The 25,229-nt window shown below is 45.0% G+C and overlaps 1 protein-coding gene across 2 annotated transcripts in view; it reads left to right on the forward strand.

Annotated features, from left to right (window-relative positions):
• Positions 1-25,229, forward strand: part of PTPRC (protein tyrosine phosphatase receptor type C) — a 494,588-nt gene that overhangs the window by 271,610 nt on the left and 197,749 nt on the right. For both annotated transcript variants that reach the window (XM_063940133.1, XM_063940134.1), the window contains exons 10-11: positions 16,526-16,588; positions 17,942-18,073. In XM_063940133.1, coding sequence (XP_063796203.1) covers positions 16,526-16,588; positions 17,942-18,073 — 195 coding nt within the window. The remainder of the gene's footprint in view (positions 1-16,525; positions 16,589-17,941; positions 18,074-25,229) is intronic.

The following is a 25,229-nucleotide window of genomic DNA, read 5'->3' on the forward strand; positions in this document are numbered from 1 at the left end:
GTGACCACCAGTATTATACGTTGTCTGCCTGAAAAACGCTCCATATCTGTGCTCAGTGTGCTGCATATATCTGTGCTCACACTGCTTTATTGTGGGGACTGGGGACCAGCAGTATTATATAGGAGGAGTACAGTGCAGAGTTTTGCTGACCAGTGACCACCAGTATTATACGTTATCTGTCTGAAAAACGCTCCATATCTGTGCTCAGTGTGCTGCATATATCTGTGCTCACACTGCTTTATTGTGGGGACTGGGGACCAGCAGTATTATATAGGAGGAGTACAGTGCAGAGTTTTGCTTACAGTGACCACCGGTATATATAGCAGTACGGTACGGAAGGCCACTGCTCTACCTACCTCTGTGTCGTCAAGTATACTATCCATCTAGATTCTATACTTGTGGTGCATTTTAGTTTTGCAGTTTGCTGACAGTGACCACCAGTATATATAGCAGAACGGTACGGAAGGCCACTGCTCTACCTACCTCTGTGTCGTCAAGTATACTATCCATCTAGATTCTATACCTGTGGTGCATTTTAGATTTGCAGTTTGCTGACAGTGACCACCAGTATATATAGCAGTACAGTACGGAAGGCCACTGCTCTACCTACCTCTGTGTCATCAAGTATACTATCCATCCATACCTGTGGTGCATTTCAGTTGTGCGCAGTATATATAGTAGTAGGCCATTGCTATTGATACTGGCATATAATTCCACACATTAAAAAATGGAGAACAAAAATGTGGAGGTTAAAATAGGGAAAGATCAAGATCCACTTCCACCTCGTGCTGAAGCTGCTGCCACTAGTCATGGCCGAGACGATGAAATGCCATCAACGTCGTCTGCCAAGGCCGATGCCCAATGTCATAGTAGAGAGCATGTAAAATCCAAAAAACAAAAGTTCAGTTAAATGACCCAAAAATCAAAATTAAAAGCGTCTGATGAGAAACGTAAACTTGCCAATATGCCATTTACGACACGGAGTGGCAAGGAACTATGTTCATGGCTAGTGGTTCAGATTCAAGCACTCATCCTCTCGCTAGAAAACTGCAGTGCCACTCCTAGGTGGGCCAGGTGTTTGTGTCGGCCACTTGGGTCGCTTAGCTTAGTCACACAGCTACCTCATTGCACCTCTTTTTTTCTTTGCATCATGTGCTGTTTGGGGACAATTTTTTTGAAGTGCCATCCTGTCTGACACTGCAGTGCCACTCCTAGATGGGCCAGGTGTTTGTGTCGGCCACTTGTGTCGCTTAGCTTAGTCATACAGCGACCTTGGTGCGTCTCTTTTTTTCTTTGCATTATGTGCTGTTTGGGGACTATTTTTTAAATCTGCCATCCTGTCTGACACTGCAGTGCCACTCCTAGATGGGCCAGGTGTTTGTGTCGGCCACTTGTGTCGTTTAGCTTAGTCACACAGCGACCTTGGTGCATCTCTTTTTTTCTTTGCATTATGTGCTGTTTGGGGTCTATTTTTTTGAAGTGCCATCCTGTCTGACACTGCAGTGCCACTCCTAGATGGGCCAGGTGTTTGTGTCGGCCACTTGTGTCGCTTAGCTTAGTCACACAGCGACCTTGGTGCGTCTCTTTTTTTCTTTGCATCATGTGCTGTTTGGGGACTATTTTTTTTAAGTGCCATCCTGTCTGACACTGCAGTGCCACTCCTAGATGGGCCAGGTGTTTGTGTCGGCCACTTGTGTCTCTTAGCTTAGTCACACAGCGACCTTGGTGCACCTCTTTTTTTCTTTGCATCATGTGCTGTTTGGGGACTATTTTTTTGAAGCGCCATCCTGCCTGACACTGCAGTGCCACTCCTAGATGGGCCAGGTGTTTGTGTCGGCCACTTGTGTCGCTTAGCTTAGCCATCCAGCGACCTCGGTGCAAATTTTAGGACTAAAAATAATATTGTGAGGTGTGAGGTGTTCAGAATAGACTGAAAATGAGTGTAAATTATGGTTATTGAGGTTAATAATACTATGGGATCAAAATGACCCCCAAATTCTATGATTTAAGCTGTTTTTGAGGGTTTTTTGTAAAAAAAACACCCGAATCCAAAACACACCCGAATCCGACAAAAAAATTTCAGGGAGGTTTTGGCAAAACGCGTCCGAATCCAAAACACGGCCGCGGATCCGAATCCAAATCCAAAACACAAAACTCGAAAAATATCCGGTGCACATCTCTACTGACAACCAGGCGCCTTTACATAGGAGGATTTGCCCAAGCATTCCCAGGAACAGTGAGCTGAAGGATAATGGCGCCGCAGACACTGCCAGGGAGTGAGGGAGAGACAGATATGCAGCTCCAGGACATTTGCAGAAAATGGCGCCCTGGGGCTGGGGGAGGGGCTCCAGGTCTAAGCCTTATCCCCTCTGCTGGCAAAAACCACCGGGTACTGCGGGCTACTTGTAAAAAAGGTTTAGAGAGAAAACCTGACCTGCACCCATGCCCTGGAGATCTAATGGGATCGCCTGTACTGCCACAGTGTCCACCGCCAGCGCGTGCGGCCCGCCTCCCACCGGCCGCGCCGGATCGCGATAAAGTGCGGCTCCCGCGAGCGGGACCCACTTACTTCCTCCCGAAGTGCGGCCACGCGATCCCGGAGAGCCCCAGCTGTGTGTGACTAACTTGGAAGAAAACCGGAGCCTCCTGCTGTAGGTACCCGGCAACCAGGGCACGGGAGTGTACAGCGCCGCTGGGGGAGAGATGGAGCTGCAGCAGGCAATGTCTACTGACATCCAGCACAATCTGTGCCTCTGCTGCAGCCCTTGTAGTCTTCTTTTTTCCTCAGAAAAAGCTTTTATAGAGCTGCTGTGAGCAGCTCTTCCTGGTACATGCTTGCACTGCAAGCACCAACTATAAACTGAGCTCCTGTGCACGGAGGCGGGGTGATATAGGAGGCTGCGCTATGCATCTTGGGAAGAAGGTCAAAGCTTTTGAGCCTGTTGGTGCTTCGGATCAAGATCCTACTCTACACCCCAATGTCTATCCTTGTGGAGCCCAGTGTACCCCGCAGCAGAAAGATCGTTGTCTCTGAAGAAGTCATCCACAAGTTTCTTCACGTCGGCTGCCTTAGTTGTTTTTGTAAGAGGCTTACAAAATAAGAAAATCTTCCTTTATCATGTCGTCTTTCACATAGCGCACAAATACAACAAGCTGGCTTAGATTGGAAACATTGGTGGTCTCGTCGAGTTGGAGGCTGAATTTTGCTAGGCTTGAAATCAGATCTGCAACTACTTGAGCCAAGATGTCATTGCTCATGTCATCTATTCTGCTGCTGATGGTGTCATTTGAAAGAGGAATTTGGGACAGCTTATTTTCAGCAGTTTTTCCTAGCATGATATTCGCCATCTTCAACGCAGCTGGTTTTACGAGTATTTCACCAATCGTGCATGGTTTTCCCTGCTTTGTGATCAGGTACGCAACTTCGTATGATGCTGTTAAGATCGGTTTGTTGATGGGTACAAAGCCGAGAACAGGCAGAGTAGACCTCTCATCGAATCTGGCTCTCTTCACCTTGAATTCAGCAAGCGTTGTGTTCTTGTATTTCCCATCTCCATGCAGCTTTAGGAAGTGTTCCCTCCGTTTTGCCGGTGCTAGACTAGAATTGCTCAACTTGGCATTGCAAATCATGCATTGAGGACGCTGACTTCCATCACATTCTATTATACATGTGAATCCATATTGTACTGTACGTGTTCGTCCGACCACTTTCTTATTTTGCTCGACATAGTACGAAGGGATTGGAATATTAAAAAGGAAATTACAAATGACGTACAATCACGACAGTCACAAGTTGACTACTGAGCGCACCAATGGGGTCATTCCGACCCGATCGCTTGCTGCAGTTTCTCGCAGCGATCAGGTCAGAACTGCGCATGCGTCGGCACCGCAGCGCGCCGGCACATGTCAGCCATCGTTGCCTAGCCATCGCCTCTGAGGCAGAGGCGGTCGCTGGGCGGGAGGGGGCTGGACGGCGGCGTTAAGCCACCGTTTAGGGGGCGCAGTCCGGCCAACGCAGGCGTGGCCGGACCGTTGGGAGCTAAAGCTGCGCTGGTCGGGATTTACTCTTGAAGTGCAAAGCCTTTGCACTTCTGCAGGGGGGGGGCGCACTGACATGCGGGGCGGACTAGCCCTGTGCTGGGCGTCCCCCCGCATGTCGGTGTGAATAATCGTAGCTGTGCTAAATTTAGCACAGCAACGATCAACTCGGAATGACCCCCCAAGTTCCCTGCAGCACAGATAGCAAGGCCAAGCGAGCAGACAATGATGGCCATGCTGAGTGTGACGTCACAAATCATACGAGTGGGGTGAACGGCAGAGCTGCCAGGTCATGCCATGTATGGCATTTTTTGCCATTCGTCAATAGCCTTCAGTTTCTTAAGGTGAAACATTGAAAATGCCATAAAAGTATTGTGTGAATGCCAAAAGTATATTAATGCACCTGGCAACCCTGGCAAACGGAATGGACACACACCTCCCCTGAACCCCTGAGACTGACTCACCGAACTCCCGGGGTTCGATCGAACTCAGGTTAAGAATCATTGGTCTATATGATTACTGTACATGCCAGTCAGAGGTGTCAACATCGTCTATTACAGTATCAAAGAATTCTAAGTATTATTGCTTTATCCATTAATTGTTGTCTCCTGTAATAGCTAACTAATATTTCTTTCTGTTCTATGAAAAATGTTAATTATATTATTTCTATAACTATTTACCATTATTTGTTATATGTATATTGCTTACACAAAGGAATAGTGACTGTAGTACTGGTCGCACAGGTTGAATAACTTCTATGAAAATGACCCCTTATTTATTTTGTCCCAAACACATCTGTGTTATTCATGACAGTTTAGGGGGTGCTACCACGGGCAAAATAAATCTGCACAAAAAAAGGGAAGAAAGAGGGTTCGGAATGCCCTAAAGTGGTGCACACAATCTTATATTAAAATATAACTTTTATTATTATATATAATAAAACCAGCGAATTTTAAGAAAAAAGGTAAGAGAGTGTAAATAAGATAGAAATTGTGATTAAAATTGAAAAAGCTGCGCACTAGACGTCATCCGTATAGTTCCTAAATTCTAATATTGGAACAATGAAGAGTGTCCTAGAGGTATATGCTTTCTCTATAACTGTATATCTGTTATTCTAAACTCCTAGAATAAGTGTCTCAATTTTTCAAGTCCCTCTCGGGATATGTACTCTGAGACCGTTATGGAAACAGGACTCCTATTTCCTTAATATATAATAGTAACAAAATGATATTAGGGCTCCAATGGTTTGCTGTGTTAAATAATAAACATAATGAAATGATCTTCCAACAATGTGTGTTATGTTTTTATTGTATCACTGGAATGATAACATAATTCTTAGGCTTCAATTGTACCACAGAGGCATCTGTATATTCTCAGTTCATTTGATACTGTGACATCCACTGTGAATGAGTCATGTGTGTAGTGATACAATTGTAACACATGCAGGAGAAACAGCAGGTGTCTGATTCTCAGATTGAACTCTAACAGCCTTATGGTTCTTGGCTGTTTATGTCTGACAATCTAATCTCAGTTTAATTGTGACAATTGTAACACATACAGGAGAGATAGCAGATGTCTGATTCTCAGATTAAACTCTAACAGCCTTATGATTCTTGGCTGTTTATGCCTGACAATCTAATCTCAGTTTAATTGTGACATGAGGATGGACTTATTTGCAGCTCACGTCGCTGCTTATCACAATGGGTTAAACTTTCCCCGTCACAATGTTGATTGGTGATTAATATTCACCTTAACACAGTATTAATTAGGCACTTTCCCCTCGGAATCACTATAATGTTATACTGTATTCGCTCCTAAATTGATCATAAAGGAGCATTCAAAGTTTATTCTTTTGAATTAGATTGAGACAGAGATAGAGCAGGCTTGTTGGATAGCAATTAGGCATTCATTAAGCATGTGAACCATGTCACTGATGCCCAAGTATATATGCAGTCCTTTGAACAGTGCTTTATAGTATAAGTATACTGTTTATGTTAAAACTGTGTACTGCATCTATAAGGACATTAATTAAAGGTATTTACTACATGTCATTAATTCTGCTCAGTAACTTTCAATGCACACAATAGAGTTACATATATTTCTCAATTAAGCTGTTTCCTACTCAAGGAGCACTTGATATATCCTTCACTATGCACACTGAATTTCACAATGCACACTGGAGTCTGGTATCTGACAAGACTGTTTCCTATTTCCCTGCAATTTGCATTGGTATAACATAATTCTTAGGCTTCAATTGTACCACAGAGGCATCTGTATATTCTTAGTTCATTTGATACTGTTACATCCACTGTGAATGAGTCATGTGTGTAGTGATAGATACAATTGTAACACATGCAGGAGAAACAGCAGGTGTCTGATTCTCAGATTGAACTCTAACAGCCTTATGGTTCTTGGCTGTTTATGTCTGACAATCTAATCTCAGTTTAATTGTGACAATTGTAACACATGCAGGAGAAACAGCAGATGTCTGATTCTCAGATTAAACTCTGACAGCTTTAAGGTTCTTGGCTGTTTATGCCTGACAATCTAATCTCAGTTTAATTGTGACATGAGGATGGACTTATTTGCAGCTCACGTCACTGCTTATCACAATGGGTTAAACTTTCCCCGTCACAGTGTTGATTGGTGATTAATATTCACCTTAACACAGTATTAATTAGGCACTTTCCCCTCAGAATCACTATAATGTTATACTGTATTCGCTCCTAAATTATTCATAAAGGAGCATTCAAAGTTTATTCTTTTGAATTAGATTGAGACAGAGATAGAGCAGGCTTATTGGATAGCAATTAGGCATTCATTAAGCATGTGAACCATGTCACTGATGCCCCAGTATATATGCAGTCCTTTGAACAGTGCTTTATAGTATAAGTATACTGTTTATGTTAAAACTGAGTACTGCATCTATAAGGACATTAATTAAAGGTATTTACTACATGTCATTAGTTCTGCTCAGTAACTTTCAATGCACACAATAGAGTTACATATATTTCTCAATTAAGCTGTTTCCTACTCAAGGAGCACTTGATATATCCTTCACTATGCACACTGAATTTCACAATGCACACTGGAGTCTGGTATCTGACAAGACTGTTTCCTATTTCCCTGCAATTTGCATGGGATGACACTCCTCATATGGTTATATCCTTCCTAATCTAACATGATTTGGAGACTGTCTAAGATGCGCAGCTAGCCTGACGCACGCTTCGCTGTTTGCTTCATCAGAGGCAGAACCAGATTGCCTCCAGGTTCTCCCCTAAATACCGGCAATTGCCGTGATCCGCCAATCAGAATTCTTTATCCTGATGTCATCATCGATGACATGACAGGGGTCCGCCCATCAACGTGTAAATCATGTGATCGGCCCATGTCGATCCTCCCTGTCTCCTTACGTCCCTGCATCACTAGGACTAGTGATGCAGGGACGTAAGAAGACAGGGAGGATCGACATGGGCCGATCACATGATTTACACGTCGATGGGCGGACCCCTGTCATGTCATCGATGATGACATCAGGATAAAGAATTCTGATTGGCGGATCACGGCAATTGCCGGTATTTAGGGGAGAACCTGGAGGCAATCTGGTTCTGCCTCTGATGAAGCAAACAGCGAAGCGTGCGTCAGGCTAGCTGCGCATCTTAGACAGTCTCCATATCATGTTAGATTAGGAAGGATATAACCATATGAGGAGTGTCATCCCATGCAAATTGCAGGGAAATAGGAAACAGTCTTGTCAGATACCAGACTCCAGTGTGCATTGTGAAATTCAGTGTGCATAGTGAAGGATATATCAAGTGCTCCTTGAGTAGGAAACAGCTTAATTGAGAAATATATGTAACTCTATTGTGTGCATTGAAAGTTACTGAGCAGAACTAATGACATGTAGTAAATACCTTTAATTAATGTCCTTATAGATGCAGTACTCAGTTTTAACATAAACAGTATACTTATACTATAAAGCACTGTTCAAAGGACTGCATATATACTGGGGCATCAGTGACATGGTTCACATGCTTAATGAATGCCTAATTGCTATCCAATAAGCCTGCTCTATCTCTGTCTCAATCTAATTCAAAAGAATAAACTTTGAATGCTCCTTTATGAATAATTTAGGAGCGAATACAGTATAACATTATAGTGATTCCGAGGGGAAAGTGCCTAATTAATACTGTGTTAAGGTGAATATTAATCACCAATCAACACTGTGACGGGGAAAGTTTAACCCATTGTGATAAGCAGCGACGTGAGCTGCAAATAAGTCCATCCTCATGTCACAATTAAACTGAGATTAGATTGTCAGGCATAAACAGCCAAGAACCTTAAGGCTGTTAGAGTTTAATCTGAGAATCAGACATCTGCTGTTTCTCCTGCATGTGTTACAATTGTCACAATTAAACTGAGATTAGATTGTCAGACATAAACAGCCAAGAACCATAAGGCTGTTAGAGTTCAATCTGAGAATCAGACACCTGCTGTTTCTCCTGCATGTGTTACAATTGTATCACTACACACATGACTCATTCACAGTGGATGTAACAGTATCAAATGAACTAAGAATATACAGATGCCTCTGTGGTACAATTGAAGCCTAAGAATTATGTTATACCAATGCAAATTGCAGGGAAATAGGAAACAGTCTTGTCAGATACCAGACTCCAGTGTGCATTGTGAAATTCAGTGTGCATAGTGAAGGATATATCAAGTGCTCCTTGAGTAGGAAACAGCTTAATTGAGAAATATATGTAACTCTATTGTGTGCATTGAAAGTTACTGAGCAGAATTAATGACATGTAGTAAATACCTTTAATTAATGTCCTTATAGATGCAGTACTCAGTTTTAACATAAACAGTATACTTATACTATAAAGCACTGTTCAAAGGACTGCATATATACTGGGGCATCAGTGACATGGTTCACATGCTTAATGAATGCCTAATTGCTATCCAACAAGCCTGCTCTATCTCTGTCTCAATCTAATTCAAAAGAATAAACTTTGAATGCTCCTTTATGATCAATTTAGGAGCGAATACAGTATAACATTATAGTGATTCCGAGGGGAAAGTGCCTAATTAATACTGTGTTAAGGTGAATATTAATCACCAATCAACATTGTGACGGGGAAAGTTTAACCCATTGTGATAAGCAGCGACGTGAGCTGCAAATAAGTCCATCCTCATGTCACAATTAAACTGAGATTAGATTGTCAGGCATAAACAGCCAAGAATCATAAGGCTGTTAGAGTTTAATCTGAGAATCAGACATCTGCTATCTCTCCTGTATGTGTTACAATTGTCACAATTAAACTGAGATTAGATTGTCAGACATAAACAGCCAAGAACCATAAGGCTGTTAGAGTTCAATCTGAGAATCACACACCTGCTGTTTATCCTGCATGTGTTACAATTGTATCACTACACACATGACTCATTCACAGTGGATGTCACAGTATCAAATGAACTGAGAATATACAGATGCCTCTGTGGTACAATTGAAGCCTAAGAATTATGTTATCATTCCAGTGATACAATAAAAACATAACACACATTGTTGGAAGATCATTTCATTATGTTTATTATTTAACACAGCAAACCATTGGAGCACTAATATCATTTTGTTACTATTATATATTAAGAAAATAGGAGTCCTGTTTCCATAACGGTCTCAGAGTACATATCCCGAGAGGGACTTGAAAAATTGAGACACTTATTCTAGGAGTTTAGAATAACAGATATACAGTTATAGAGAAAGCATATACCTCTAGGACACTCTTCATTGTTCCAATATTAGAATTTAGGAACTATACGGATGACGTCTAGTGCGCAGCTTTTTCAATTTTAATCACAATTTCTATCTTATTTACACTCTCTTACCTTTTTTCTTAAAATTCGCTGGTTTTATTATATATAATAATAAAAGTTATATTTTAATATAAGATTGTGTGCACCACTTTAGGGCATTCCGAACCCTCTTTCTTCCCTTTTTTTGTTACACAAAGGAATGCCAGCCAAACCTGTTCACTGAAATGCAAGTGAAACCACTCAGTGGTGCCAATGTGAACCTGTGTTATAGTATACCTGTATATGCTTTTTCAGATGAAAATTATAATGACGTAAATAATCATACATTTTTCTCTTACGTCCTAGAGGATTCTGGGGTCCACATTAGTACCATGGGGTATAGATGGGTACACTAGGAGCCATGGGTACTTTAAGAATTCGATAGTGTGGACTGGCTCCTCCCTCTATGCCCTTCCTACCAGACTCAGTTTAGAAAATATGCCCGGAGGAGCTGGTCACGCTTAGGGATGCTCCTGAAGAATTTTCTGTATTTATTTTTCTATTTGTTATTTTCAGGCAGGTCTGGTTGGCACCAGACTGCCTGCTTCGTGGGACTTAGGGGGGGAATGGCACAACCTCCCATAGGGTTAATGGTTCCGTTCCCCGTTGACAGGACACTGAGCTCCTGAGGGAACTATTCGCAAGCCCCACCATGGCGAGCGTACATTCCCGCAGCACGCCGCCACTCCTAACAGAGCCAGAACTGAGAAGAGTGGTGAGTAGAAAGCCGGCGTCCCGGTTAGTGGGTCGCCGGTGTTGATGGTGGCATAAGGCTATGGAGACGCAGCGATGACAGGCAGGCTGCGACTCCAGGTTTCAGGGGCATACTATGTGTGTTCCGCTGTGAGAGGCGAGCTGAAGCCTTATAATACAAAATACCCACACTGGCAGCAGCTTACAGAGGTTCTAACCCACTGTAAAGCACATTATAAACCTCAGCCAGTATAAAAAAATGGGAAGACCGCACGCCATTAAGGGGTGGGGCTTCACTATGAGCGGATCTAGCGGCTCACCAGTGCCATTTTCCCTCTACAGCTCTAACTGTGCAGACTGCTAGAGAATCGCAGCTCCTCCACAAGGACTCCAGATTACCTCAGCGGTACCAGGGGTCATAGCAAGGGGGGAGCAGTATAAGAGTACTGATACCCTTTTAAGGGTACTTAGTCTGCGACCCAGCTAGGCTTAAGCTTTAGCAGAAGGGCGCTGTGTGGCTGGCTCCATCTTACTCTGTATCTCCCTAGAAGGGCTCTGTGTGGGTTAACTGGCCTTAACCTTTTTTCTCTTGCGAGTGTGTGTGTGTGTGTGTGTGTGTGTGTGTGTACCTCACATTACAATGTCTAAGGAGTGTGTTTCATGCATGGCAGAGTGCTTTTCTTCCCCAGGGGGATCACTACAATGTACTCAGGATAGTACTCATTCTCAGGCTAGTGGATCCGAACCAGCATGGTTGGATTCTCTAAAAGGGATGATCTCGAAAATTTCTAATAAATTATCCCAGAATGAGAAAGAGATGCAATACTCAAGGCAGTCTGTGGATGACCTGATAAATAGAGATTCAGTTCCCATACCAGCATCTCAGACCCCTGTCATTTGTCCACAAAAGCGTACACTGGCCCAGATCCTGCAGACTGACACTGATGACGACGTGTCAGACGCAGAGGAGGGTGAGGTGGACTCAGTAGGGGGGATGCAGCTCTGTCACAGGGGGTACAGGCTCTGATAGAAGCTGTTAGAGACATTCTGCAAATTCCTGATAAGGTGAAAGAGGAGGATGAGGTGTCTTATTTTAATGTAAAAAAGAAATCCTCAGCTACTTTTCCTGCATCAAAAGAGTTGAATTCTCTGTTTGAGGAAACCTGGGTTAATCCTGATAAAAAGTTTCAGATCCTTAAGAGATTACTCACATCCTTCCCTTTCCCTCAGGATGATAAGAAAAAATGGGAAAACCCACCAATTGTTGATGCATCGGTATCTAGGTTGTCACGTAAGATAGTCTTACCTGTCCCTTGGGCAGCCTCCTTAAAGGACACGGCTGACCGCAAAATTGAGAACACTCTCAAATCCCTGTACACAGCTGCTGGGGTGGCCCAGAGACCCACTATTGCTTGTGCATGGATCACTAGGGCCATTGCAAAATGGTCAGGAAATTTAATTGATGAGTTATATTCCTTATCCAGGGGGGAGATAGTATTACTCCTACAGCATATACAGGACTCTGCAAATGTTATGGTAGATGCCATTAAAGAAATAGGATTGCTCAATGCACGCAACACCGCCATGGCAGTGTCAGCACGCAGGGGCCTATGGCTACGCCAGTGGACTGCGGACACGGATTCCAGGAAAGGCATGGAAAACCTACCATTTACAGGTAAGGCCCTGTTTGGAGCTGAACTAGATACTTGGATTTCCAAGGCTACAGTGGGTAAGTCTACATACCTTCCATCCGCAGCTTCCCCAGCTAGGAAAACCTACTCGGCTCCAATGCTGCAGTCCTTTCGGACGGCAAAATTTAAAAATAAAACCAAAGGCTCTTCTACGTCCTTAAAAAGCAATAGAGGTAATCCCAGAAAACCAGCAACTGCAGGTTCACAGGAACAGAACCCCAGTTCTGCTTCCTCTAAACCTTCAGCATGATGGTGGTTTGCACTACCTGGAATACAGGCAGGTGGGAGCCCGATTAAGATATTTCAGTCACATATGGGCAACATCATGCCAGGATCCCTGGGACAAAGATTTTATCACCCAGGGCTACAGACTGGAGTTTTAGGAACTCCCAACTCACAGATTGTTCAAATCAGGCTTACCAGCTTCTCAAGAAGCAAGTATGACTTTACAGAAAGCAATTCAAAAACTGGCACAGACTCAGGTCATTGTTCCAGTTCCACTTCAACTGCAAAACAAAGGTTATTATTCCAACCTGTTTGTGGTACCGAAACCGGACGGTTTGGTAAGGCCCATTTTAAACCTCAAGTCGTTGAACCCGTACTTACGGGTGTTCAAGTTCAAGATGGAGTCTCTGAGAACGGTGATCTCAGGTCTGGAGGAGGTGGAATTCTTGGTGTCTCTAGATGCACACCTTCATATTCCGATTTGGCCACCTCATCAGGCTTATCTAAGGTTTGCATTACAGAACTGTCAGTACCAGTTCCAGGCCCTGCCATTTGGCCTTTCTACAGCAGGGTGTTCACCAAGGTAATGGCGGAGATGATGTGTCTCCTCTGCAAACAAGGAGTGAACATAATACTGTACCTGGACGATCTGCTGATAAAAGCACCATCCAGGAAGAGGTTGTTGGACAACATTGGCCTCTCACCCGACTATTCCAGGATCACGGGTGGATTATGAACCTACCAAAATCTCATCTGTAACCAACACAGAGGCTTCCGTCCTGGGAATGATACTGGATATGGAGGCACAGAAGGATTCCTTCCTTTAGACAAGGCATTGATAATCCAGTCGATGGTACGGGATGTTCTAAAACCAACCCGGATATCGGTGCATCTATGCATTCACCTCCTGGGGAAGATGGTAGCCTCTTACGAGGCACTGCAGTATGAATGGTTTCACACAAGGCCCTTCCAGCTGGATCTGTTGGAGAAATGGTCCGGATCGCATCTTCACATGCACCAGAGGATCCGTCTGTTGCCAAAAGCCAGGATTTCTCTTCTGTGGTGGCTTCAGACTTCTCACCTGACCGAGGGCCGAAGGTTCGGGATTCAAAATTGGATTCTGCTAACCACAGACACAGAGGTTGGGGAGCAGACACCTAGGGGGAACAGTTCCAATGAAAATGGTCAAGTCAGGAAACCATCCTTCCAATCAACATTCTGGAACTAAGGGCCATATACAACGCCCTTCTACAGGCATCACATCTTCTTCAAGATCACTCCATTCAGGTTAAGTCGGACAATGTGACGGTGGTAACGTACATTAACCGACAGGGAGGAACGAAGAGCAGAGCAGCAATGTCAGAGGTGACAAGGATTCTCCTTTGGGCGGAAAGACACGCAGTGGCGTTGTCGGCAATCTTCATCCCGGGAGTAGACAACTGGGAATCAGACTTCCTAAGCAGACACGACCTCAACCCAGGAGAGTGGGGCCTTCACCCGGAGGTGATCGGGTGCTTGATACATCGGTAAGGAATGCCACAAATCAACATGATGGCCTCTCGTCTCAACAAGAAGCTCAAGCGGTATTGTTCCAGGTCGAGAGACCCACAAGCAGTGGCAGTGGATGCTCTGGTGACTCCATGGGTCTACCAAATGGTGTTTGTGTTTCCACCACTTCTATTGATCCCAAGAATTATCAAAAGAATAAAATGGTAAAAGGTCATGCAATTCTCATTGCTCCGGACTGGCCAAGAAGGGTCTGGCATGTGGATCTACCGGAGATGCTCCAAGAGGACCTGTGGCCTCTACCTCTTCGCGAGGACCTTCTACAACAGGGCCCGTTTGTCTATCAAGACTTACCACGGCTACGTTTGACAGCATGGAGGTTGAGCATCAAATTTTAGCACGGAAAGGGATCCCGGATAGGGTTATTCCAACCCTAATCCAAGCCAGAAAGGGGGTAACGTCTAAACATCACCACCGTATTTGAAAAAAAATACATCTCTTGGTGTGAGAACAGGAAATTTCCTGCTGGGAATTTCAACTGGGACGTTTTCTCTTTTTTCTGTAGTCAGGGGTGAATGTGGGCCTACGTTTGGGCTCCATAAAAGTCCAGATTTCAGCTTTATCCATTTTCTTCCAAAATCAATTGGCTTCTCTCCCTGAGGTTCAGACATTTTGAAGGAGGTTCTGCACATCCAACCGCCCTTTGTGTCTCCTACGGCACCTTGGGATCTCAACGTGGTGTTGCATTTCCTGCAATCGGAATGGTTTGAGCCTTTACAGGACGTTAACGTCAAGTTTCTTACGTGGAATGTCGTCACAATATTGGCCTTGGCCTAGGCGTGTGTCGGAGCTGGGGGCGTTGTCTCACAAAACCCCTATTTGATTTTTCATGAACATAGAGCTGAACTCAGAACTCGTCAGCAATTTCTTCCAAAGGTGGTGTCTGCGTTTCATATCAACCAACCTATTGTGGTTCCGGTGGTTACCGACACCTCTGCTACTTCAAAGTCCTTGGATGTTGTGAGGGCTTTGAAGATATATGTGAAGCAGACAGCTCGTCACAGAAAATCGCTGTTTGTTCTCTATGATCCCAATAAAATTTGGTGTCCTGCTTCAAAGCAGACATTTGCACGCTGGATCAGGCTTACTATCCAGCATGCTTATTCCACGGCAGGTTTGCCATGTTCAAGATCTGTACATGCCCACTCTACTAGGACTGAGGGTTCGTCTTGGGCGGCTGCCCGGGTTGTCTCGGCTTTACAGCTCTGCCGAGCAGTTACTTGGTCAGGTTCGAACACGTTTGCCAAGTTCTACAAGTTCGATACTTTGGCCTCTGAGGACCTTCAGTTTGGTCAATCAGTTCTGCAGGAACCTCAGCACTCTCCCACCCAGTTTGGGAGCTTTGGTACATCCCCATGGTACTAATGTGGACCCCAGTATCCTCTAGGACACAAGAGAAAATAGGATTTTAATTACCTACCGGTAAATCCTTTTCTCGTAGTCCGTAGAGGATACTGAGTGCCCACCCAGTGCTTTGTTTATTCCTGCACTGTTACTTGGTTAAGTATTGTTGGTTCAGCTGTTGCTGTTCCTGGTTTAAAGGCCCTCATTCCGAGTTGTTCGCCTGCTAGCTGCTTTTCGCAGCAGTGCACACGCTAAGCCGCCGCCCTCTGGGAGTGAATCTTAGCTTAGCAGAATTGCGAACGAAGTATTCGCAATATTGCGAAAAGATTTTTCTTTGCAGTTTCTGAGTAGCTCGAGACTTACTCTTCCAGTGCGATCAGTTCAGTGCTTGTCGTTCCTGGTTTGACGTCACAAACACACCCAGCGTTCGCCCAGACACTCCCCCGTTTCTCCAGCCACTCCCGCGTTTTTCCCAGAAACGTCAGCGTTTTTTCACACACTCCCATAAAACGGCCAGTTTCCACCCAGAAACACACGCTTCCTGTCAATCACACTATGAGCAGCAGAACGAAGAAAAAACCTTGTAATGCCGTGAGTGAAATACCAAACTTCTTAGCAAATTTACTTGGCGCAGCCGCAGTGCGAACATTGCGCATGCGCAGTTAGCAGAAAATCGCACCGATGCGAAGGAAAATAACGAGCGAACAACTCGGAATGAGGGCCAAAGTTTGGTTAGCTTGGCTTTCCTCTAGTTTGTGTGTGCTGGTTCGGAATCTCACCACTACCTTTTCTATCCTTCTCTCAAAGTATATCCGTCTCCTCGGGCACAGTTTCCTAGACTGAGTCTGGTAGGAGGAACATAGAGGGAGGAGCCAGCCCACACTATCAAATTCTTAAAGTGCCCATGGCTCCCAGTGGACCCGTCTACACCCCATGGTACTAATGTGGACCCCAGTATCCTCTGCGGACTACAAGAAAAGGATTTACCGGTAGGTAATTAAAATCCTATTTATTCTATGTATTATCAGTGGTGTTTGTATAGACATAATATAAACTCTGTGTACAATTTCCAACCTGTTAGTGTACACATTTCACACTGTATTTTCCAGAACAAGTAAATTACAGCAACAGCACCAAAGTGAATAGGAACATAATCGATTCCAATGGACCTGGTAAGTTGTATGTACATTACTGTACACTTCTACAAGAAAAAAAGTAAACATAAAAGTCCCTTTTCAAAACAATATTCCACAGAGAAAGGTGAATAAGCAGTAAAAAATAACTTTTAATAAATATGCTCTAAAGAGAAAAACACAGAGTGAGTCCAATGTCTCAAGTGTAATGCTATCAAAGAACAGAGATGGTCACAGTGAAAGTGTTATGATAATATGATACACATAAGCGTAAATGCAATGATAAAGCAGAAGCCATACAAAATGGTCCTTATAGATACAAAAAACATATTCAAAACCCTACAAAACCTGGTATTCCCAAGTGGTCATCCAACCGAGTACTAACCAGGCCCAGGGCCGTAACTAGGTGTGTGTGGAGTGTGCTTCACACATGGCGCTGCAGGTTAGGGGGCGCTGTTGGCAGCACTTGTCAATTATGAATTACAGTACCTAAGTACTTTCACTTGCAGCTTCCCCCTTTTTAAAGCCCAACAATGTACTTGTAATTTGGTATATGTGGGAATAACAAAAAGACCCCTTAAAGTAAGGTGGTCTAAACTGTATACATTCAAGATCCCGGCTGTCAGGATCCTGGCAGTTGAAATACCGATGCCAGAATCCTGACATCCATCAGAATGCCGATGCCAAAATCTTGACGAGGTCAGCATCCCAACGTCGGAATACCAAGAGTTGGCATCCCGAAAGTAAGTTTAGCCGGGAGGGTTAGTATTTGACAGTGGGGGGGAGGTTTAGGCACCATCGTGGGGGGTAGGGTTAGGCTGTGGGGAGGGGGGGTTTAGGTCAGGATCACCACTGCGAGGGGGGGGGCTGTTAGGTTTAGGCACTAAGGAGGGAGGGTTAGGGTTAGGCTGCAGGGAAGGGGGGTTAGGTTTAGGCACAAAGGGGGAGGTTAGGATTAGGCACTAAGGGGCGAGGCTAGGCTTACGTTGCGGTAAGGGAGGGTTAGGTTTAAGAGGTAGGTAGAATACTTACCTCACCCCTCTCCGGTTCATGACCATCGGGATGTCGGCATTGGTATTCTCACCACTGGCATCCTGTACGCCAGGATTGCATACCAATCCCATCTAAACATGTATGTAATATTGCACGTGCCTTTAGTAGCATTAACATTCTATTAGCAAAATACTGTATTTGCATTCAGTATGCGGCCACATATGGAGCTGTGTGTTACTCTCAGAATCAGGCCAGTGTACCTGCTAACTATTGTGAATAGCAGCAGACCAAACAACAAAAAGTTACCAGCACAAAACCCATAATAATATTCATAATATTATACAAGTAACGGTTTGTTTTTGATTTATCTATTAAGCTATGCAATGTTATCCCTTTCAGGTGGGAAGAACGCCATTAGAAGCAGAGTAAAGGATTTGAAACCCTACACACAATACGACTGTACTTCAAACCTATTGTATGGTGAAAACATTATAGACACGATATCGGCACCTGTAAATACCACCATTGGAAGTAAGTAGAATCTTATTAATACAAGCTTCCACTACAAAAGCTGCATTGTTTATCCCAATAGTGGGCAGTACTTAATTGGTAATTGAGTGTGTGAGGTAGAGGAATGGCAACATTGATGGGCTAATGTATTTGAAAGGAAGCATTTCTATTAGAGATGAGCGGGTTCGGTTTCTCTGAATCCGAACCCGCCAGAACTTCATGTTTTTTTTCACGGGTCCGAGCGACTCGGATCTTCCCGCCTTGCTCGGTTAACCCGAGCGCGCCCGAACGTCATCATGACGCTGTCGGATTCTCGCGAGGCTCGGATTCTATCGCGAGACTCGGATTCTATATAAGGAGCCTCGCGTCGCCGCCATTTTCACACGTGCATTGAGATTGATAGGGAGAGGACGTGGCTGGCGTCCTCTCCATTTAGATTATAAGAGACTGAGAGAGATTTACTGGAGCTGACTAGGAGGAGTACTGTTACTGTAGAAGTGTAGAGACTGAGTGGAGAGAGTTTACTAGTGAGGACAGTGCAGTTTACTTTATAATCCGTTCTCTGCCTGAAAAAAGCGATACACAGCACACAGTGACTCAGTCACATACCATATCTGTGTGCACTGCTCAGGCTCAGGCCAGTGTGCTGCATCATCTATTATCTATATATAATATTATATATATCTGTCTGACTGCTCAGCTCACACAGCTTATAATTGTGGGGGAGACTGGGGAGCACTACTGCAGTGCCAGTTATAGGTTATAGCAGGAGCCAGGAGTACATAATATATTATATAGTGAGTGACCACCAGACACACAGTGCAGTTTATTTAATATATCCGTTCTCTGCCTGAAAAAAGCGATACACACAGTGACTCAGTCAGTCACATACCATATCTGTGTGCACTGCTCAGGCTCAGGCCAGTGTGCTGCATCATCTATTATCTATATATAATATTATATATATCTGTCTGACTGCTCAGCTCACACAGCTTATAATTGTGGGGGAGACTGGGGAGCACTACTGCAGTGCCAGTTATAGGTTATAGCAGGAGCCAGGAGCACATAATATATTATATAGTGAGTGACCACCAGACACACAGTGCAGTTTATTTAATATATCCGTTCTCTGCCTGAAAAAAGCGATACACACAGTGACTCAGTCAGTCACATACCATATCTGTGTGCACTGCTCAGGCTCAGACCAGTGTGCTGCATCATCTATTATCTATATATAATATTATATATATCTGTCTGACTGCTCAGCTCACACAGCTTATAATTGTGGGGGAGACTGGGGAGCACTACTGCAGTGCCAGTTATAGGTTATAGCAGGAGCCAGGAGTACATAATATATTATATAGTGAGTGACCACCAGACACACAGTGCAGTTTATTTAATATATCCGTTCTCTGCCTGAAAAAAGCGATACACACAGTGACTCAGTCAGTCACATACCATATCTGTGTGCACTGCTCAGGCTCAGGCCAGTGTGCTGCATCATCTATTATCTATATATAATATTATATATATCTGTCTGACTGCTCAGCTCACACAGCTTATAATTGTGGGGGAGACTGGGGAGCACTACTGCAGTGCCAGTTATAGGTTATAGCAGGAGCCAGGAGTACATAATATATTATATAGTGAGTGACCACCAGACACACAGTGCAGTTTATTTAATATATCCGTTCTCTGCCTGAAAAAAGCGATACACACAGTGACTCAGTCAGTCACATACCATATCTGTGTGCACTGCTCAGGCTCAGGCCAGTGTGCTGCATCATCTATTATCTATATATAATATTATATATATCTGTCTGACTGCTCAGCTCACACAGCTTATAATTGTGGGGGAGACTGGGGAGCACTACTGCAGTGCCAGTTATAGGTTATAGCAGGAGCCAGGAGTACATAATATATTATATAGTGAGTGACCACCAGACACACAGTGCAGTTTATTTAATATATCCGTTCTCTGCCTGAAAAAAGCGATACACACAGTGACTCAGTCAGTCACATACCATATCTGTGTGCACTGCTCAGGCTCAGGCCAGTGTGCTGCATCATCTATATATATTATATATCTGTCTGACTGCTCAGCTCACACAGCTTATAATTGTGGGGGAGACTGGGGAGCACTACTGCAGTGCCAGTTATAGGTTATAGCAGGAGCCAGGAGTACATATTATATTAAAATTAAACAGTGCACACTTTTGCTGCAGGAGTGCCACTGCCAGTGTGACTGACCAGTGACCTGACCACACTGACCACCAGTATAGTTAGTAGTATACTTATATTGTGATTGCCTGAAAAAGTTAAACACTCGTCGTGTGACTTCACTTGTGTGTTTTTTTTTTTTTTATTCTATAAAAATAAAACTCATTCTGCTGACAGACAGTGTCCAGCAGGTCCGTCATTATATAATATATAATATATACCTGTCCGGCTGCAGTAGTGATATATATATATTTTTTATATCATTTATCATCCAGTCGCAGCAGACACAGTACGGTAGTTCACGGCTGTGGCTACCTCTGTGTCTCTGCACTCGGCAGGCAGTCCGTCCATAATTGTAATACCACCTAACCGTGGATTTTTTTCATTCTTCTTTATACATACATAGTTACATAGCCATCTTCTCTTTATCAACCAGTCTATATTAGCTGCAGACACAGTACAGTACGGTAGTTCACGGCTGTGGCTACCTCTGTGTCTGCACTCGGCAGGCAGTCCGTCCATAATTGTATACCACCTAACCGTGGATTTTTTTCAGTCTTCTTTATACATACATAGTTACATAGACATCTTCTCTTTATCAACCAGTCTATATTAGCTGCAGACACAGTACAGTACGGTAGTTCACGGCTGTGGCTACCTCTGTGTCTGCAGTCGGCAGGCAGTCCATAATTGTATACTAGTATCCATCTCCATTGTTTACCTGAGGTGCCTTTTAGTTGTGCCTATTAAAATATGGAGAACAAAAATGTTGAGGTTCCAAAATTAGGGAAAGATCAAGATCCACTTCCACCTCGTGCTGAAGCTGCTGCCACTAGTCATGGCCGAGACGATGAAATGCCAGCAACGTCGTCTGCCAAGGCCGATGCCCAATGTCATAGTACAGAGCATGTCAAATCCAAAACACCAAATATCAGAAAAAAAAGGACTCCAAAACCTAAAATAAAATTGTCGGAGGAGAAGCGTAAACTTGCCAATATGCCATTTACCACACGGAGTGGCAAGGAACGGCTGAGGCCCTGGCCTATGTTCATGGCTAGTGGTTCAGCTTCACATGAGGATGGAAGCACTCAGCCTCTCGCTAGAAAAATGAAAAGACTCAAGCTGGCAAAAGCAGCACAGCAAAGAACTGTGCATTCTTCGAAATCCCAAATCCACAAGGAGAGTCCAATTGTGTCGGTTGCGATGCCTGACCTTCCCAACACTGGACGTGAAGAGCATGCGCCTTCCACCATTTGCACGCCCCCTGCAAGTGCTGGAAGGAGCACCCGCAGTCCAGTTCCTGATAGTCAGATTGAAGATGTCAGTGTTGAAGTACACCAGGATGAGGAGGATATGGGTGTTGCTGGCGCTGGGGAGGAAATTGACCAGGAGGATTCTGATGGTGAGGTGGTTTGTTTAAGTCAGGCACCCGGGGAGACACCTGTTGTCCGTGGGAGGAATATGGCCGTTGACATGCCAGGTGAAAATACCAAAAAAATCAGCTCTTCGGTGTGGAGGTATTTCACCAGAAATGCGGACAACAGGTGTCAAGCCGTGTGTTCCCTTTGTCAAGCTGTAATAAGTAGGGGTAAGGACGTTAACCACCTCGGAACATCCTCCCTTATACGTCACCTGCAGCGCATTCATAATAAGTCAGTGACAAGTTCAAAAACTTTGGGTGACAGCGGAAGCAGTCCACTGACCAGTAAATCCCTTCCTCTTGTAACCAAGCTCACGCAAACCACCCCACCAACTCCCTCAGTGTCAATTTCCTCCTTCCCCAGGAATGCCAATAGTCCTGCAGGCCATGTCACTGGCAATTCTGACGAGTCCTCTCCTGCCTGGGATTCCTCCAATGCATCCTTGCGTGTAACGCCTACTGCTGCTGGCGCTGCTGTTGTTGCCGCTGGGAGTCGATGGTCATCCCAGAGGGGAAGTCGTAAGCCCACTTGTACTACTTCCAGTAAGCAATTGACTGTTCAACAGTCCTTTGCGAGGAAGATGAAATATCACAGCAGTCATCCTACTGCAAAGCGGATAACTGAGGCCTTGACAACTATGTTGGTGTTAGACGTGCGTCCGGTATCCGCCGTTAGTTCACAGGGAACTAGACAATTTATTGAGGCAGTGTGCCCCCGTTACCAAATACCATCTAGGTTCCACTTCTCTAGGCAGGCGATACCGAGAATGTACACGGACGTCAGAAAAAGACTCACCAGTGTCCTAAAAAATGCAGTTGTACCCAATGTCCACTTAACCACGGACATGTGGACAAGTGGAGCAGGGCAGGGTCAGGACTATATGACTGTGACAGCCCACTGGGTAGATGTATGGACTCCCGCCGCAAGAACAGCAGCGGCGGCACCAGTAGCAGCATCTCGCAAACGCCAACTCTTTCCTAGGCAGGCTACGCTTTGTATCACCGCTTTCCAGAATACGCACACAGCTGAAAACCTCTTACGGCAACTGAGGAAGATCATCGCGGAATGGCTTACCCCAATTGGACTCTCCTGTGGATTTGTGGCATCGGACAACGCCAGCAATATTGTGTGTGCATTAAATATGGGCAAATTCCAGCACGTCCCATGTTTTGCACATACCTTGAATTTGGTGGTGCAGAATTTTTTAAAAAACGACAGGGGCGTGCAAGAGATGCTGTCGGTGGCCAGAAAAATTGCGGGACACTTTCGGCGTACAGGCACCACGTACAGAAGACTGGAGCACCACCAAAAACTACTGAACCTGCCCTGCCATCATCTGAAGCAAGAAGTGGTAACGAGGTGGAATTCAACCCTCTATATGCTTCAGAGGTTGGAGGAGCAGCAAAAGGCCATTCAAGCCTATACAATTGAGCACGATATAGGAGGTGGAATGCACCTGTCTCAAGTGCAGTGGAGAATGATTTCAACGTTGTGCAAGGTTCTGATGCCCTTTGAACTTGCCACACGTGAAGTCAGTTCAGACACTGCCAGCCTGAGTCAGGTCATTCCCCTCATCAGGCTTTTGCAGAAGAAGCTGGAGGCATTGAAGAAGGAGCTAAAAGGGAGCGATTCCGCTAGGCATGTGGGACTTGTGGATGCAGCCCTTAATTCGCTTAACAAGGATTCACGGGTGGTCAATCTGTTGAAATCAGAGCACTACATTTTGGCCACCGTGCTCGATCCTAGATTTAAAGCCTACCTTGGATCTCTCTTTCCGGCAGACACAGGTCTGCTGGGGTTGAAAGACCTGCTGGTGACAAAATTGTCAAGTCAAGCGGAACGCGACCTGTCAACATCTCCTCCTTCACATTCTCCCGCAACTGGGGGTGCGAGGAAAAGGCTCAGAATTCCGAGCCCACCCGCTGGCGGTGATGCAGGGCAGTCTGGAGCGACTGCTGATGCTGACATCTGGTCCGGACTGAAGGACCTGACAACGATTACGGACATGTCGTCTACTGTCACTGCATATGATTCTCTCAACATTGATAGAATGGTGGAGGATTATATGAGTGACCGCATCCAAGTAGGCACGTCACACAGTCCGTACTTATACTGGCAGGAAAAAGAGGCAATTTGGAGGCCCTTGCACAAACTGGCTTTATTCTACCTAAGTTGCCCTCCCACAAGTGTGTACTCCGAAAGAGTGTTTAGTGCCGCCGCTCACCTTGTCAGCAATCGGCGTACGAGGTTACATCCAGAAAATGTGGAGAAGATGATGTTCATTAAAATGAATTATAATCAATTCCTCCGCGGAGACATTGACCAGCAGCAATTGCCTCCACAAAGTACACAGGGAGCTGAGATGGTGGATTCCAGTGGGGACGAATTGATAATCTGTGAGGAGGGGGATGTACACGGTGATATATCGGAGGGTGAAGATGAGGTGGACATCTTGCCTCTGTAGAGCCAGTTTGTGCAAGGAGAGATTAATTGCTTCTTTTTTGGGGGGGGGGTCCAAACCAACCCGTCATATCAGTCACAGTCGTGTGGCAGACCCTGTCACTGAAATGATGGGTTGGTTAAAGTGTGCATGTCCTGTTTTGTTTATACAACATAAGGGTGGGTGGGAGGGCCCAAGGACAATTCCATCTTGCACCTCTTTTTTCTTTTCTTTTTCTTTGCATCATGTGCTGATTGGGGAGGGTTTTTTGGAAGGGACATCCTGCGTGACACTGCAGTGCCACTCCTAGATGGGCCCGGTGTTTGTGTCGGCCACTAGGGTCGCTAATCTTACTCACACAGTCAGCTACCTCATTGCGCCTCTTTTTTTCTTTGCGTCATGTGCTGTTTGGGGAGGGTTTTTTGGAAGGGACATCCTGCGTGACACTGCAGTGCCACTCCTAGATGGGCCCGGTGTTTGTGTCGGCCACTAGGGTCGCTAATCTTACTCACACAGCTACCTCATTGCGCCTCTTTTTTTCTTTGCGTCATGTGCTGTTTGGGGAGGGTTTTTTGGAAGGGACATCCTGCGTGACACTGCAGTGCCACTCCTAGATGGGCCCGGTGTTTGTGTCGGCCACTAGGGTCGCTAATCTTACTCACACAGCTACCTCATTGCGCCTCTTTTTTTCTTTGCGTCATGTGCTGTTTGGGGAGGGTTTTTTGGAAGGGCCATCCTGCGTGACACTGCAGTGCCACTCCTAGATGGGCCCGGTGTTTGTGTCGGCCACTAGGGTCGCTAATCTTACTCACACAGCTACCTCATTGCGCCTCTTTTTTTCTTTGCGTCATGTGCTGTTTGGGGAGGGTTTTTTGGAAGGGACATCCTGCGTGACACTGCAGTGCCACTCCTAGATGGGCCCGGTGTTTGTGTCGGCCACTAGGGTCGCTAATCTTACTCACACAGCTACCTCATTGCGCCTCTTTTTTTCTTTGCGTCATGTGCTGTTTGGGGAGGGTTTTTTGGAAGGGCCATCCTGCGTGACACTGCAGTGCCACTCCTAGATGGGCCCGGTGTTTGTGTCGGCCACTAGGGT

Source organism: Pseudophryne corroboree, chromosome 9 (genome assembly GCF_028390025.1).
Source record: "Pseudophryne corroboree isolate aPseCor3 chromosome 9, aPseCor3.hap2, whole genome shotgun sequence".
NCBI classification, from domain to species: Eukaryota; Metazoa; Chordata; class Amphibia; order Anura; family Myobatrachidae; genus Pseudophryne; species Pseudophryne corroboree.